The following is a 16,802-nucleotide window of genomic DNA, read 5'->3' on the forward strand; positions in this document are numbered from 1 at the left end:
GCGCGCCAGCCACCCAGTAATTACAATAGTTTTGTGCTTTGTTGCTTTTAATTAAACAAATGTCTCACTGTAATCGGAAAGATGACTGATTCACATGCCAATTAAACTGAGGTGAATACAACAATCTATCATGCCACATTGAAAAGCATGAAAAACACATTATTGCAAGACACATTGCTTGTATTTCGCTAAAAAAACTGACAGAACTTCAAAGCTGAGACCTTGTCATTTCTCCCGGTGCTCCCAGTCTGGGCCGTTTGTATGCGCAATAGACTATACATACTCTCAAAAAAATTATAACTTAAATCTCGTAATTGCTATGAATTAATTCTCGCAATTTGGACTTTTTTGTCGTAATATTTCGTCTTTATACTTGCAATTTCGACTTTATTCTCAAAATATTTCAACTTTATTTTCATAGTATTTCAACTTTATTCTCAAAATATTACGACTTTAATCTTGTAATCTTATTATTATTATTTTTTTTTTTACATGGCACTAAAACGTCAGAAATTTTTATACCCAAATGACTGATACTTGTCCTTGTTTAAGCATAAACTCACTTAATTTTAGGTATTTAAAATATACAATGGAATTACTGAGTTATAAGATTTTAAGGACCTGATTTTGTGGAAGTGTATTTTAAGACTTTTTTAAAGACCTTTTTAAGACCTTCAGAAACCCTAAAACTAAAACTAATGTTCTGTATTGTAGCCTTTGGTAACAAATGCATTGCTTGTTCTCTCAGATAAGAATGAGCTCTGTTTAAACTATTATAGCTATCAGCTATAGCTTTGTCAAGCTCTGCGGATAAAATGTGCCAGTGAGCCAAAGTCGACATTAAAATGCAGTAATTCATCCTAAAGGGAAACATCAAGCTACTACCTGTTGCAAGAAATTAACTGAATGTTGCCGAGCTCCAGAAAAAATATGGAGCGTCCCATGGAAAGTTTCTGTAGTCACTCTTCCAAATGTTAATATGAATGGACTTGAGAGCCATGGCTACAGAAATGCATAAGTTTGTTACTCAACACTTGCTATAGAAGTTTTGTTTTTGGTGGTAGATTTATGTGGATTAACCTTCCTCCCAGTAGGCTCTTGGTGGTTTTGTAAAAAGCTGAGAAATTGATCATTCTGTGTCAGCTTAGTGTAAGAAATTTCTGAGTGCTAAACTAAAATTAGCATGCGGCCAACATAAACACATTAAAGAACGAATGCATCTATCGCATATTATGAAGGTTGTGTGTAGAACACAGAAATTTCTCCTAGAATCCAAATGCCCATTCAATTTAATTAACTGAATTGTTCTTTATAAATAATACTGTTATTTTGGAAAACAACTCAAAAAATATTCTCAGATGAGAACTGCAATACACCTGTTTTTGACAAAACCCATCATGCACGTAAGAAATTACTTCTTATTTCTCAGGGTGTATTGAGGGCACATTCCAAGACAGCGAACAATTATTGCATTACCCCCCTTGTGAAAGGATAAAACGTACCTTTGCAAAGTAATGAGAGAATGTAATCTAGCCTGTGGCCAGGAGGCATAACTTCTATATTTGAGCCACAAGTTTCAAATTAGCTCAGCAGAATAATCTCAACATTCTTGAGTTTAATGATTTTTGCTCACAGTTAAGCTCAATATGTATAAACAAAACTCCTGGGTATAAAAACAGGTTATAAAAAAGGTTTTAATTTAATATTAAACAGAGAATCTGTACAGGAATTTTACATACATAATGACTTGTATGCCAGAATGAAAAGTAAGAACAGTCAAAATCAATTTCAGTTCCCCCACCCCTCCTTTTTCATTGAATAACTGCATATGTTCTAAATAAATTAAAGATGATTTATCTTGTAATGGTTTGAAATGTGAAGAAAATGTGAAGAACGTAGTATAAAAATATTTGGTTAGTGGAATAAATAGATGCTCTATTGCATATACTCTGTATTACAATCATTCATACAGTATGATGTGTATTACTGTGGCATTTAAAATCTTTTGGTTAGTCGTGAAATACATTATTTCTTTTATGCCTGAGGAAAGCCAGGAAATCTCCTATTGTCTACTTTGTTAATTATTCATACTCTTGAAAGAATGTGCATTAAATTATGAAAGATCATATTAAATATAAACACATGTTTTTAGAATAACCCAATGAGTTTGCCGTACAGCACAGTATTTTAACAAAGTCCTTTAAACACATTACATGATGGTGATTGATGTCTTAACAGTTTCGAATATAAGTCTTTCATTAAATGTTTACTCCATCATGTTTTGGAAGTCAGATCATAGAGGGAGGTCGATGAAATCCTTGATTTAGATCCTCACAGACATCTCACCTGAATGTGACTTATGTGGTCACATTAAGTGTCTGTGGCAGTCAATGCATTGCTACTTCAGAGATGTGTTAGCTTAGGAGCTGTTATGTAATGCTTTCCCTCTGACAGTGTAAATAATCCATGAAATATTTTGTTCCTTCTCTCTGCTCTTTAATTCTTCCTCTCACTTATGGAATTCCGACGGCCTTCCTTTTTTGGACAGACGTGAACCTTTTCTCTGAGGTGATTCTCCAGGTGTTGGGACAGAAGAATGAAGAATCAGCCTAACAGATGACTGAAAATCAGTTTAGCTGTGCTCCAATGGACGGTCATGTTGACCTTCCCCTAGTGAAGGAGAACAACAAAAATGAAAACAAGTTATTTTAACTTTCATATCTATTGATAAAAACAATTGCATTGTATGTGCCTTTTTTTTTTTTTTTACCTATTGGTTGTAGTTACAGGATTAGTTCACTAATAATTTACTCATCCCCATATCATCCAAGATGTCTTTCAAAACAAACTAAAATTTAAGTTTTTGAGGAAAACATTCCAGGATTTTTCCTAATATAGTGGACATTTGTGGTTAAAAAGTATATAAATTTTTCTTTCTTTTTTTTCTTTAGAAAATTACCAATTGTTTGACTAGATTAGACCCTTATGGGATCGTGAAGAACCCTTTGAAGCTGCATTGAAACTGCAATTTGGACTTTCAACCCATTGACTCCATTGAAGTCCACTATATGGAGAAAAGTTCTGCAATGTTTTCCTTAAAAACCTTAATTTCTTTTCGACTGAAGAAAGAAGACATTAACATCTTGGATGACATAAATTATCAGGAAATTTTTATTCCTGAAGTGATCTAATCAACAACAAATATTTTACAGTTTTACTACTACATGTCTATTTATTTCCACACGTCCCATCAGATCAGATACCCTGTGTTTTACAATACAGGCTCCAAAAAAACTTGCCTGTGGTAACATTTCTCTAAAATGATATTAGGTTCATTTCGCAACACTTTTCAAAGTGAAATGTCTGGTACGTGGCACTAAAGGTGCATTCAGTTTAAACATGAACATGAATCTGACAGTTTTATTGCATTAGTTGTTGCAGAAGTTCAAAAATAAAATGAGTGGTGCCAAAAAGGTAACAATCTGTCCTGTTTAAAAATAATGCCATGCCATTTCACTTCAGTCTTTGAGCTCTGTTTGATCATGTCTCATGTTTCACGAGACTCATAACTGAACAATTTGCATTGCAAATGCATTGCTGTACCAGGTAAACTACAGAGCAAGTTTACTATGTCAGAAAAGCTAAACATATGGAGCTGATTATGTGATGCAAATGCGAAAAAGTATTAGCTTACAAATCAAACACAATGGTGAAAGTATGTTGAGGTGCACGAAACCACAGAAGATAAGTCTTTATTAATCAATAACCTGCTGCTTTAATTAAATTTGTGTTAAAAAAGCAATAAAGGGTATTGATAATCTACTGCCACTAGTGTTCATTTCAACTGGAATCTGCAGTAAAATTGCATGCATATGTATGTTTTATGCAGTATTATTGTGGTCTGAAGGTTTTTTGTTACCTCTGACTGCAGAAAGCTGTACATTCTTGGTCACTGTGTAAAGCACACACGCAGCGCTGACCTCCTACGCTGCCTTCAACAGAACGCCGTACCCGCTGGGAGCCTCTATAACTTGACAGGCCATATGGGACAGTGCGCCTGCCAATACAGAAGGGTTATGACCTTTGAGTTACAGAAAACACTACTGCAGCACTGGCAAACAGTGAAAGCCAGAAAGGCTTTCAATGCTTTGATTTACTTGAAGGACTTAATCCAGCAAATCTTCTTTCTTTTTTATTTTGAGGTAAATTCAAATTCTCCCTCTAAATTATACTGTATATCACATCCCCATCTACCTTAAAATGTCAGAAGCTGGAAGTTTAAACCAGAAAGAATTTAATGCGTGCTGAGAGTTTTTTATGCAGCGTTTCACTGCCCTGTGCAGTTTGATCTTTCTTTTGCACTCACAGAGCAGGTTACATACACAATCTGCAAAGAGGTCTGAAATGTGACACTGAACCATGCATAATGTGGAAGTCAGAAAACTGCGAATGGCATCCCAAAGTATACATCTGCTCGGAATCCCAACCTCACTGCACAAACACCTATAAGCATGGATTTAAAATTGTAAAACATATTAACACTGCAGTCTCTGCAGTCGTCTTGATGGCAAAACATTTAACAAACAAGCACACAAGGGACATAGGACGTGCAAAAACTTAAGAATGATGGATGAGTTCAGAATGCGCAGATTCAATATGCGCAAAAGTAGTAGAAAATAAGATATAAGAATAGTAAACACAATAAAACATAAAATTTGTGTTTCATTAAAAATACATCTTAGCTCAAAAGAATGAACACAAAGACATATTTCACTTCAACTCACTGCAGACCATCTAATAGTTCATTAGACTTTGTGTTTTTCTGGTAACACCTCAGTAAATTACTCTTATGTATACTGTATGGAAGCTAATGAAGCAGACTCTGAGGCTTAGTAAATCTGAACAGCTGTACTCAGGGAGCTAGGTCTCATCTGCTAAGAGTTACTCCTGCAAACACTCTGTCATGCAAGCATCTCTTTGATCTCAGCCCGTTCTCTTTAGCCAGTATTATATGCTAGACATGTGCCTAGACAAGTGGCGGAAAATATTAATTACTCTTAGTGCAAAGAATCACTGTAGCTATGTTGACCTATATTTCAAGATTTCTGATTTAACACTAAAGCTGCAGTTCTTCTTTACAAACATGACTTGTGATAAATTGTCTTAATCAAAAGTTAATATATTTCACATATATAATGTTTTTCCCCCCACAAATAAATAAAACCCGCAACTTTACTCGGTAACATATAGCTATAATTTACTAAGACAGAGCTTTCCCATTTCCCACAGCTACTCTTAATATAGATAAGTTACTCTACCAGAGATAAGTTAATCATAATCACAAACAATAAATTGTTATTATGAACATTTTGGATAAGATTAATGCATGTGAATTGTTTAACTACACGAGGAGTTTGCAATCTTATCTGTGATAAGGCAGGAGGCAGGCCAGAAATAATTTAGTTTTGACAGAAAGGAGAGCATTTGTCCACGTGTCTCTGTTGGGAGACACTGCCAAATGCAATAGTTTACTTTTGCTTCTAAGGCAGCAATCACATACTGTTAAAATACAGTATAATGCATCACTTCTTTTCTTTTTCTTTACAGTTTAAATGTCACAGTAGACAGTGGTTTGATTATTTCATAAATTTCACAATGGGATGAAACTTCAAGTACATATTTATCACTGTTGATGAAGTATTTTTATTACACTACAGATAAATATGTTTAATGGATTGTCATTTAACATATTTGCCTAAGAGTATTGATCACTATGAACCAGAAGCCCTTGCCACGTTGAGTTTTATTATTTACAAATGTTTTGGTTCCTTCATGTTCCAGCTGTGTCACATTTATTCACCATTGCTAAGCTATGGCATTTACCACCAAATGTCACTTAAAGATTTTAAATCAAAGTTACAGCAGTAGTAAACTCATCTCTAATTTAAAAGTCAGAGAAACAGTAAATCTTTCTAAAAATATCCCACTCTGCAAAGAAAAGTGTTTTATGGGTTTCAGCACCTGTTGATTATTATTTCATTGGCAACTCAGTAAGCCTCAGAAACTTACTCTGGTGTGTTGATCCAGATGATGTCCAGGTGACAGTAGTAAACACACTCCTTGTCTTTGTACGAGTAACACGTGCATCTCTTGGCTCTCCTATGTGGTTTTAGAAGCTGGCAGAAATAACACGCTCCGGGTTTTAATTCAGCCTCACCAACCGGCTTAGGAGTGGCTCTTGATACTTTGGTTAAATCCTTCACTGTGTTTTTCACAAGTGTGTCTTGACGAAATGAGGAAAATCCTGAATATAAATAAACTTTGATTAGAACGACGGCATTTCTATACATTAAAATAATGTTATGTTGCAAAATGATTAAATGGACACTAGAAACTCTGATAAACTCCTTTCTGACACATTTGTTACCGTAAACAACCATTCACAAAAATGTAATTCATGGTAAGAATTTACTTTTAAGAATGTTAAAGTCAAAAATCCAATTTACCCTAATATAAGTGACACTATGTTTTATAATCTAAGAGACAAGCCTCAGGTTTACTCAGGGTGAGAAATACTGAGGCAGTGGGGTCACAACCCAGTAATGAAGGTCTTGAACCCACGAAGAAATTCGAAACAAAAGGATTCAAACCTTCAGATAAAGATTTAGTCAGAGCGCATATTTTTCACCTGTCGTGTTAGCAAGAGGAGGTAAACAATATTCTTCTTCGCGCTGTCTTTCAGTTGCAGGAAGTCAATATAACTTAATTTTATGAATCAGTTTTTGACGTTCTTGTGACAGTGGCGCGAAATTACAATTTGCTTTGTGCTAAGAACATTTATATTGCATTTGCCTTTACATTTACATTGCAACATTTAGAAGATGTTTATTTCTTAAATAAATAATATCAAAATGTTCCTTTAAAATAGTCGACACTGAACCGACACTATTTATATTCTTAAAATATATGCTTAAGCATATATTGATGGTCTACAATTTGTATGCAGAGTAATTTTAGTCCATCAACTGAAGCAGAAGTTTTACCCGTGTGAAATGAAATGCAATCTAAACCCACCGTTGGCCATTGCGACTGTTAGTCCAATAAAAAGCAAAATTCCCAAATGTATTAATGACACCTTGGCCATCACAGTTATTCCAGATAGTCTCCGTGAACAAAGTCAGTTTAAAATCCAGGATTGACCAGAAGTGCTGAGTGGTCCAACTGCAGTGAAAATTAACATTTTGTTCGTTACTGGGTTATTCCCACACGGATACACCTCTCTGTTGTGGTTTCAGATTTGCGGAGTGATAGAAGAGTGGAGCGCGACGGAACAGCATCCTCAGGTTGCCGCATTCAGCTGGTGTGAGTTGTGCTCAATTCCCCTCTTTGAGGTTTTATAGTGAGCACCTATCAGCCTGTGAGGCACCACCCGCTGGAATACGTTATTAAGTTGTCAAATGTCATTAAACTACACACGCACTCGGTAGGATATTGTTTTTATGCCAATAGCACGTTATCAAATAAGATCGGTTACTACGTGTTCCAATTAGCAACAAATCTAGTAATTGCAGAGGTCTGATATTAAATGAGAAAATCCTACTTTCCTTCAACATTTTATTTTCATTACAATATTTTTCCCCACCTCAAGAGACGTGAATTACATGCTCTATCTGCAGACCCATTAATCAACGGAACACACTTTAGTGCTTAAAATGCAGCTTTAGACAAGGGCTGTTAGCAAAATGATTGGAATTGAGGGTGGTTCATGTCCAGTGGGAGGAAAATTGGTTTAATAAAAATGCAGTGCTTGTTTTTGTCTCAACATTGCTCTTTTAATGCTTTTGAGAATTCTGACTTTTAATGATTCAGACATAATTTCAGACATCTTTCAGAACATCCGTTCTGCAAAACATTGTTAGCAAATAAAATGATTGTTATCAAATGTATAAAAATGACCTTGTTATCTAAATGTCAGTTCGCATAGCATCACGAACTTTTACAAATAATTTTATAAATACTATAATTCAAGATCTTTATGTTATCTACTCACTTTCTAAGCTCTCTCATGGTGAACTGTGACAAATGAGTTATGGCTATAAGAAAACCATAGTGTCTTGGAGGGTATAGAGCTGACATATTGTGTGATTTAAAACTGTTTAACCAGAAACTGCAATGCCAGATTGATTGTTTATTTTATTTTATTTCATCCCCAGCATTCTGTCTAGTACTATAAACAATGTGGGGTCTAAAGAAAAAGCAATTTGTCATTTGTCATCCAGACATCTTACTTTTATTTCTAGAGTTTGCTGTCCATCCCTGACATGTGGTAACAATCAGATTCTGACATCTGGCCTTCAAGTATTTACTTGCAAACACGTTTTCAGATAACTTGATTTTTTTTCTTGTCTACTGTGTGTTGGTAGGTCAAGTCATTTTTTTTTACATTTTAGTTCAAAATGTAAAAATTCTAACAATTGAACAAATAACACGAACAATAATAAACAACATTAATGATGAAAAATAGTAGCACTAATTGTGCTAGAATATAAGATAAATGTGACCCTGGACCACAAAACCAGTCATAAGGGTTATTTTTATTTATTCATTTATTTTTATTTTTATTTATTATTTTATTTTTTAATTGAGATGTATGCAATATCTGGAAACTGAATAAATAGGCTTTTAACTGATGCATGGTTTCTTAGGGTAGGGCAATATTTGGCACTATTAGACAATCTGGAAGGTACAACAAAAATCTAAATATTGAGGAGATTACCTTTAAAGGTGTCCAAATGAAGTTCTTTGCAATGCATATTACTAATCAAAAATTACGTTTTGATGTAGTTTAATTGTAAAGAATGTACAGTGGGGTTGAAAAGTCTGAGACCACAAAGAAAATATGACCAATGATTTTAAGAAATGTCGTGGTGTAAAATAAAGAAAGAATATTTAGAATTATGCTATAGGTACTAATGAACTGAAAGTAAAGTTTGAAAGTGTGAACTCATTTGTACAGACAGTTATTTTGCTTCACAAATTACACTGGAGAACACGATAATCCGGTTTTGTTCAAGTCAGCTCATGTTTATTCTGCTGTAATTAAGCAAAATGGGAACATTCCAAATACTAAGACATCCTGATATTTCACTTAAATTTTCATTCTAATGTATCTGCTAATTGAATAATTCAAAAATTACTACATTATATAAACTAGGAACTATTAAACCCCGGCTCTCTATTTATATTTTAACCAGCATGTCTTTCTGCTTCCCTGTATTTGAACAGAAAACATAAATAATGTCAAGTAGATATCTTGGAAATAAAGTCAGATGAAAGTAGAGGTACATCAGAAGTCACCTTGCATATCATGGGAATGCCCAGCATGGGATTAAAATCCTCATTCCACATGAATCCCACAGGGAAATTAATCTTGAAAAAACAGTCACTCTGGGGCCCTGCTGCCTGCCAGTATGAGGCATATGCAGTATAAAAACTTACACAAAAGACGTGTAGAGAGTAAAGGGACTGTAAATATTAAGTCATTCAAGTGGTTTTGCTGTTTAGATTGTAGTTCAATATGGTTTTAACTGGGAATCTTTTTGCAAGGTTTTAATCACTGGCTGCTTGTGTGGCCAGTCCAGTTTCATTTATTTACATTCCCGCTGAATTTAACTTACATTACACCCATAATTGACCATAAAGTGATTGAATCCTGGTTTCGGGTGCCAGTGATAACACATCCTGATATTTGGGCTTTGCATCACTTAACAGATGATAACTAATACTGATGTCTTAACCTGATAACGATCTGCTGAGCAAGGATTCTGCAGAAATCACAGTGGGCACCTAGACCTAGCCATAGCCTTCAGACATTGAGATACTTATTTATATGCATTTATTTCAAGCTCTTTGTGAAATTACCATTGAATGGATGACTGAGTTTTTAGGTGACCCATGGAGAGGTAACATCTTTCGCAAGTTTATAGACAAATTAGAGTTCTGGAACCTGTTGCAACGAACAACTAAAGAAATTCCATATCCTCTTGAGACCCAGCTATGGAGTTTTTGTCTCTGTAGTGACATTATATTTTAGTAAATCTCTCTGAGATCTCACAGATTTAAGCCTGGATGTCCTGTAAAGAGCATAGGGCTGTGCAGAGAGTTTCACCATGACTACTCCCTCTCCTTGGCTGACATTAATTTAGTGAAAGAATTATGGAAATATGATAATATTTTGTAATTATCATTCAAATCTGATTAATTTTCAAATTGTTTGTCATGAATTAACATCTCAGGAAAATACTATAGGCTTTCAGATCAAAATATGACTTCCTGTTATGAAACAGGTCATCATTTCATACATGTCCACTGTCCTGAAATCCTGAAACCTAAAAATTAATGATTAAAAAAATCTCATTGTTTTTGCCTTGTCATGTCTATTCATGTAATTTTATTTTGAGTCCCGCTGTCCACTACAGAAGACATAGCATAACATGTATTCTGGGTCTCAGGAGGTTTTTTTATGATTGCAATATAATGACAACTGGGGCAGTCAAACAAAAAATGTCAATAAATAAAATAATAAATAGATAAAAAATAAAATAATTATAGATGTGAGTCCATATGATCGCCAGTGAAAACTGAAATTATATTTCCAGTCGACTGATGTTATACAATCATTTTATGATGCTTTTGTTGTTGTTTTTGTTGTTGTTGTTGTTATCAATAGCAGTCCTTATTCACTTTAATCATATGGAAAAGATATTCACCTAAAGGTTTATCTTTTGTCTTCTATGGCAGAAAGAAATACAGATTTTGGAAGGAATTTTTATAAATAAATAATAAAAACAAAAAACATTCCTTTAACCTAAGAAAGACTGTATTAATTAGGTCACTCTAATAGGGTTAGTAAGTCTAAAATGGTAAGTAGCTAAGGATTTACACTTTAACTTGGAATACAATTTGCACTCATATTTAAGATTGCTGATGACACTAAAAAGGTTCACATGTCAACTGAAATTATTTCATTATTTAAAATCTGCATGATAACACCACAACATAATTCATGTTGCAACCAAGCTGCAGTCAGTTAAAAAAAAATGTCTGAAGCCTGCAGCACTGGTCATACCTCACATTAATCTAGTCTGAAACTCATCTGAAGATGCTGCTGGAGATTTTAGATTATGACTTCCTCATTTCTTGTCTGCCTTTTTAACCCTGCAACATCTGAGAGCAATTTTATCCTCTTAGCCATGACCTATAGGTTCCTCATGAAGTAAAGTGCAGAAATAGGAAAAAGAAGTGGCATGCAGCAGGGGACATAATCAAACCTTACATACAGTATATATCCTCCTTTTGCGTTCTTCTAGAATACAGTGTATGTACTTGCTTTATTTATGGACATTTTCTAATAGTTGTTAAATAAAAGTATACATTAAGGTTTCACTAAGTGCATGTTGAACCAAATTGATTCTTGAAGTTCTCCCTTGAATTCAGAAGGATTTTACCCAACAGGTGGTTTAATCATTTAGCCACTTTTTCAAAAGCTGAACAGGTGGGCTAGACAGTGTATCACACAACTAGCTCATTACTTTGCTAATAACTCATTACAGCTTTAATAATGTATTGCTTGCCAGCACATCTCACTAACCTTTCTTCACAGCTGTTCATCCATATTTCTCCTAAAGCATTTAACCTTTTGATCGTCTGATCTTCTGCATGTCTGTAACCTTTTATATTACAAGTACAAATGAAATGTTATAGATTATTTGATGAGACTATTTTTACCACACCAGTATATGACTCATTGCAATAACATAAATCATACTGAGTTACTGAACAGTGCCAGTGAATTGAGCTGTTCCTGCTATATTTCAGTGCAAGTAATTTCCAGTAATCCACAAGTAATCCTCATGACTCATGAGGCCATCAATTAATGTTTATAAGAAAAAATCCATTAAGCTTTTAAACTTTAACGGTTATCAAATACAGGCCCTCCTTGCATAATATCACTTTTTTCTAGTGAAAAAGATGTCTGGCCTGAATCAGGTGAGAAATAGCTTAAAACAGTTCTAAACAAATTATTTGGTGGATTTTGATGTGAGAGGACAACAAGGGATGAACTGGATTCGTTTGGATTACTTATGGATTAGTGTGATATTTTCTGCTCAATCATGAACAGGTAAGGGAAATAAAGCATGAGTTTTCAAAGCATTTATTTTCAAATAGAAAGATGACCTCACAGCACCTTTGAGTGATGCAATCGACTCCTTCTTAGCCCAAGGGCTAATTCATGACTGACAGGTCTGATCTAATTAAAAAGCATTTGCTTGAAGGAATGTTCGTTCAAGTCATTGAAGTGTATCTGTGGCATGACTCTTAGCATGAAAGTCATTTAGAGTGTGGCAGAATAAGAGTGGAGGGTTCCGATGAAAGCCAGGCAGAAATGGTCTCCTCTGACCAAAAAAAAAATATATATATATTTTTTATTTCCAGATGGAATCAGGACCTCAGAGAAAAGACTGCTCTTTTGTCATGGTGTGTTCTTTCCTGTCCTTACAAAGTGATCTTAAATGTTGCATTGAAACTGCACTATATTTGATCTAAGATTTTTTCTCAAATGTGTGTATGTGTCACACCTCCGTCTTTCTGTCAGTTTTGGTTCAGCTCTGAAGAGCCAGAGCCCAGCACGACCAACGAGCCATCGCCTAGTGGAGCGACAGAGCTTGAGCAGGACTCTGGGGACTTAATGGATTTCGATACCGAACTACCTGTCATGGACTACCTTTACCTGCCTGGATTTCCCACTCACCCTCCCTCTACTGCTTCCTCCATTCATCCATGCTGCATCAGCCATGTTATTGCTGTCTCCTGACAGCCCCTCTGCTTACCCTCAGCCCACCATCTGTGTGGTGGTCTCGCCGCGGGTCTGCCTGTCTCCATCGGCGTCATGGCTGGAGGACCCCTTGTCCTCGACCCTCCGACCCCGTGGCTCCACCCCAGCTTTCAGCTCCCTCTTCTCCACCCTCACCCGTCTGCCCAGGAGCTCCACCGGTCCAGCTCCGCCTTGGTCGGTCGTCGTCCCGTCATCGCCTCAGGTCTCTACTCTTCCGGCTGCGCCTCGTCGCACCGCCCCACTGGCTACGTTGAGCTCCTCTCTCCCTCTGGCTCCACCTCAGTCCTCTGTCGCTCCGGCTCCTCCGCGGTCTTCCGGAACTCCGCCTCGGTCGCCAGAGCCTTGGGCTCCTCCTTCGCCCTTTAGATCCTCAGTGTCGCCCAGGATGTTCGGCTCTCAGCCTCCGCCTCTTCCTTCCTCCACCCTGGCTCCTCCTGCTCCGGATCCCTCCTGTCTCCTCCTTGGCTACTCCCTCCATCGTCACCACCCTGGACTGTTCTGTTTACTCTGCGACTCTTTCCTCCGTCATCACTACCCTGGACTCTGTTTAGTGTCCTCCTCCCGGGAGTCAGGCTTCCACCGAAACCTCCTTCGACCAAGACTTGCTCTGTTTTTGTTTTCATTTATCCATTATCCACCTCTATGTCTCCTTCCTTCAAGTCTTCCATCATTCTTCCACATGGTGACATCAGCCATGTCACCGCTGTCTCCTGACAGCCCCTCTGCTTACTCTCAGCCCACCATCTGTGTGATGGGCTCTCCGCGGGTCTGCCCGTCTCCGTCTCATGTCACTCTCTCAGTGAGTGTAATTCTGTCTGTGTTTATTTATTTATACCTACATTAGGTTAGGGATTAGGTAAGTTCTCTTACACATACCAGCATTCAAAAAATTAAAAAAACACATGTTTTTTCTCCTTCAAATCCAGTTAGGCACAAAATCTGCTGCACAATTAGCCTTAACATTAGTGCAGTGTTAGTAGTACTGTGTTATTAATGTTATTAGTACATCCATGTTTTCTGAACTCTAAAATTAACCCAAGACATTGACTTTTCTTAACAGGTGACACAAAACATTTAAAAGAAACTGTAATAAACACAAAGACCCAAGCTCTGAGTAAATTTTGGTGTAATGATTATAAGTCGTGTCAGTAAGTAGTGTAGTTTAATTAATCCAAAGACACATAGCTTGGCCTATTTGCTGCCCAGTTCTCTCTAATTCTATATGTAATGCCTAAGACTGTGGTTTTGGACCGGCTAGTGATGAACTCTCCAGTGTGGTTCAGATTTCATTCTTCTAGAAGCTTTGTTTTCTCTATTTTCTCTTAGGAATGTGGTCACATTTCCCTGGATGTTTCCTGTACTGCCACACAGGGAACTGTGCGGCGAGACTTTTGGTTTGGCGGTTTTATAGAAGTTATTTGAACTCCGCAGTGATAGCCTGACTGTAATAATTCACCATCTCAGTTTATCTTACACCACAGGATTAGGAAATAAACAAAAACACATGTACTTGAACTGACAGTGGAAAAAAATAAAAAATAAAATAAAACATACAGTATTTTTTTTACATTTTCAAACTCGCACTGCTTTTTCTAGCTGCTTTATAGACAACATTTTTTGTGGTTGTATTATTCTGTGGTTATTATAGTATATTAAGCACCCCAAGTTATTATAACAATCCACATTCTCTGTCTGAATATGCAGAATGAAACTCACAGTCTTTACAGGAACAGTCATGAAAGAGACTGGAATGGAGGATTATGATCAAAGGAACTGGTAGATATAAAAAGGTAAGTTCTTTAGTAGATTGCAAGGATACAGGGAAGCCAATAAGGTAAGTATGCATGGAAATTGAGTCTGAAGCCTAACAGTGACCAGCGAGCTCAATTGCGACTGGTTTGGTGAGGCTTTCCTCTAGGGACCATTGTATGGGGCTTTCAATAAATCGTAGTGGAATGATGTGTATATTTTCAGCAGTTTCTTCCACAGAATGTAGCCTAGACAGAGCATCCACCTTGATGTTCTTAGCCCTCAAAAAGTTGAAGCCAGTAAAGAAAAGGGCCTATCTGGCTTAAGATGTCAGGCTTCTCTAAGATATTCTAGGTTTTATTATCAGTGAGTACACTGTATAAAATACATTGTTGAGAAAACCTAAAAAAAATAAGGCAACTTGATGCTGTTTGAGTTTTCTCAACAATAATTGTTTGGTTCTTCTCAGTAAAGATACTTTGTTTAGCCAGCATAAATGTGTTTGTTCATGCAATGCTGATTGTCTTATTTTGTTTATAGAAACATTCTTTTCACAGTAACTAAAACAACAATTACTTTCATTGAGGTATTTTTTTTTTTTCAAAAGTCACCATATTATCAATTTTATGTTTATTTACAAATGACAAACAGTAAATTGTTATAAAAACCTGGATAATATGTAGACAACATTGTCTTTGTTTGTATTTTACATTTTACAAAAGTAAGATATCCAGAAAATACAAGTAGTTGAACACAATCTAGGCCTCCAAACTAGATACACAAACCTCAAGAACGGTGGCAATCAACAAATATGAAAAAAGATGAGCGCCTTACATTACAGTACAACAACTAAAAACAATGACAAAAAAAGAGTCAGCAAACAGCAAAACAATCATCCTATAACAGTAAATGCATAATTTATTCCTTCTGAAATGCATGCTAGAAACTCACAAAGCCATAACATTTCAACAATATGAAAATCTTTGTTCAGACAACTGTGTTTGACTAGTTGGAACAACATTTGTAAGGGTTTTTATGTAGTTTCGAGAAAATAGCTACTTTTCTTTTTTGTATTTGAGACTTAAAATGATTTTACAGTGTACGACAAATGGATAACAGGTTGTCCCTGTACTCCTCATTCATAAATACATAGAAGATGGTGGGGACATTGACCAGGCCATGCAGCATGATCTGATATTCATAATGGCTTGTAGGGTCACAAAAGTGCTCTTCCATTTGTCCCCCTCCTGGATATGAATGAGGTTGAATGTGTTTAGGAGGTCTAGAGATCTGAGTAAGATTAACAGGAATTAGGTAAGGGTGAGTAGCTAATGTTAGGAGTACTAACATAACTCACTGCTGGGCGAAGAGGTTAAATGGGTCACGTCAAAATGACTCCTCCTCCACTGCAGGATAGGCATAACCCCTAGGTCAGTCAGCATAGGAACTCTATTGAGGATTGTGGGTGTCAACTTGCATCAATTTAAAGCTGTGTTCTGGAAGGCAAGAAATTGAGGGGTTATGAGCGAAGGGTGTAGAATGCAGTGTCGTTTGGATGATGCAAATCTTTATGGTCTTGATACCTGTTACATGGAGATTCAGATAAGAGGGTATGTGAGAACCCAAATCAGTTTACACACATACAGCACCTGGAACAGTTAAATATAATTCTGAACTAGCAGCACAGGAGCGCATAAGACTTATACAGTCTGAATATGTAGAATGGAACTGACAGTCTTTACAGGAAGCAGTCATGAAAGAGGCTCTGGAGCGGAATGGGGGATTGGCATTACTGGAACTTATATGTATCAACAGTAGTACATTACAAAGATAGAGGAAAGCTAAGAAGGTAAGTATGCAAAGAAATTGACTCTTTAGCCTGATGGTTTTTTGTTAATATTATTATTTTATCTTATAAGGGAGGAAAAAGCTATGTCCTAGCTTTGAAAATATTGCACACTGCATAGACAGTGATTTACTTTTGCAAGTACAAATCATTCAGTGATTTGTGGTGCTACTCCAGCTCTCTGGCAGGACTTTTTCACACTTTTTCAAAGTGTGATTGTTTGTGTATGAAGCATATGTGAACCTTTTGGTCTCTTTGAAAAATTGAGAAAAAATACTTTTCTTTCTCTGCATTATCACCAAATTTATTTCC

The 16,802-nt window shown here is 36.2% G+C and overlaps 1 protein-coding gene across 1 annotated transcript; it reads right to left on the minus strand.

Moving 5' to 3' along the window:
• Nucleotides 1-1,685: 1,685 nt before the first annotated feature.
• Nucleotides 1,686-7,344, minus strand: LOC141294158 (endothelin-3). The gene is made up of 4 exons (XM_073826251.1): nt 7,075-7,344; nt 6,070-6,304; nt 3,920-4,057; nt 1,686-2,670 (listed from the first exon to the last, which is right to left on the minus strand). Exons 1-4 carry the CDS (start codon nt 7,142-7,144, stop codon nt 2,655-2,657), a joined length of 459 nt encoding a protein of 152 aa, XP_073682352.1. The 5' UTR covers nt 7,145-7,344; the 3' UTR covers nt 1,686-2,654.
• Between the last annotated feature and the right edge of the window lie 9,458 nt (nt 7,345-16,802).

The sequence above is a fragment of the Garra rufa genome, chromosome 20 (assembly GCF_049309525.1).
Source record: "Garra rufa chromosome 20, GarRuf1.0, whole genome shotgun sequence".
Taxonomy (NCBI): Eukaryota; Metazoa; Chordata; class Actinopteri; order Cypriniformes; family Cyprinidae; genus Garra; species Garra rufa.

Bases quoted from the DNA above. Each gene is read 5' to 3' on its own strand.
- LOC141294158 (XM_073826251.1), bottom strand. From the start codon at position 7,144: ATGGCCAAGGTGTCATTAATACATTTGGGAATTTTGCTTTTTATTGGA. The intron at 6,305-7,074 runs GTGGGTTTAGAT...ATTTATATTCAG, and splicing joins AACAGTCGCAATGGCCAACG to GATTTTCCTCATTTCGTCAA. The intron at 4,058-6,069 runs GTAAGTTTCTGA...CTGTATTGGCAG, and splicing joins ATCTGGATCAACACACCAGA to GCGCACTGTCCCATATGGCC.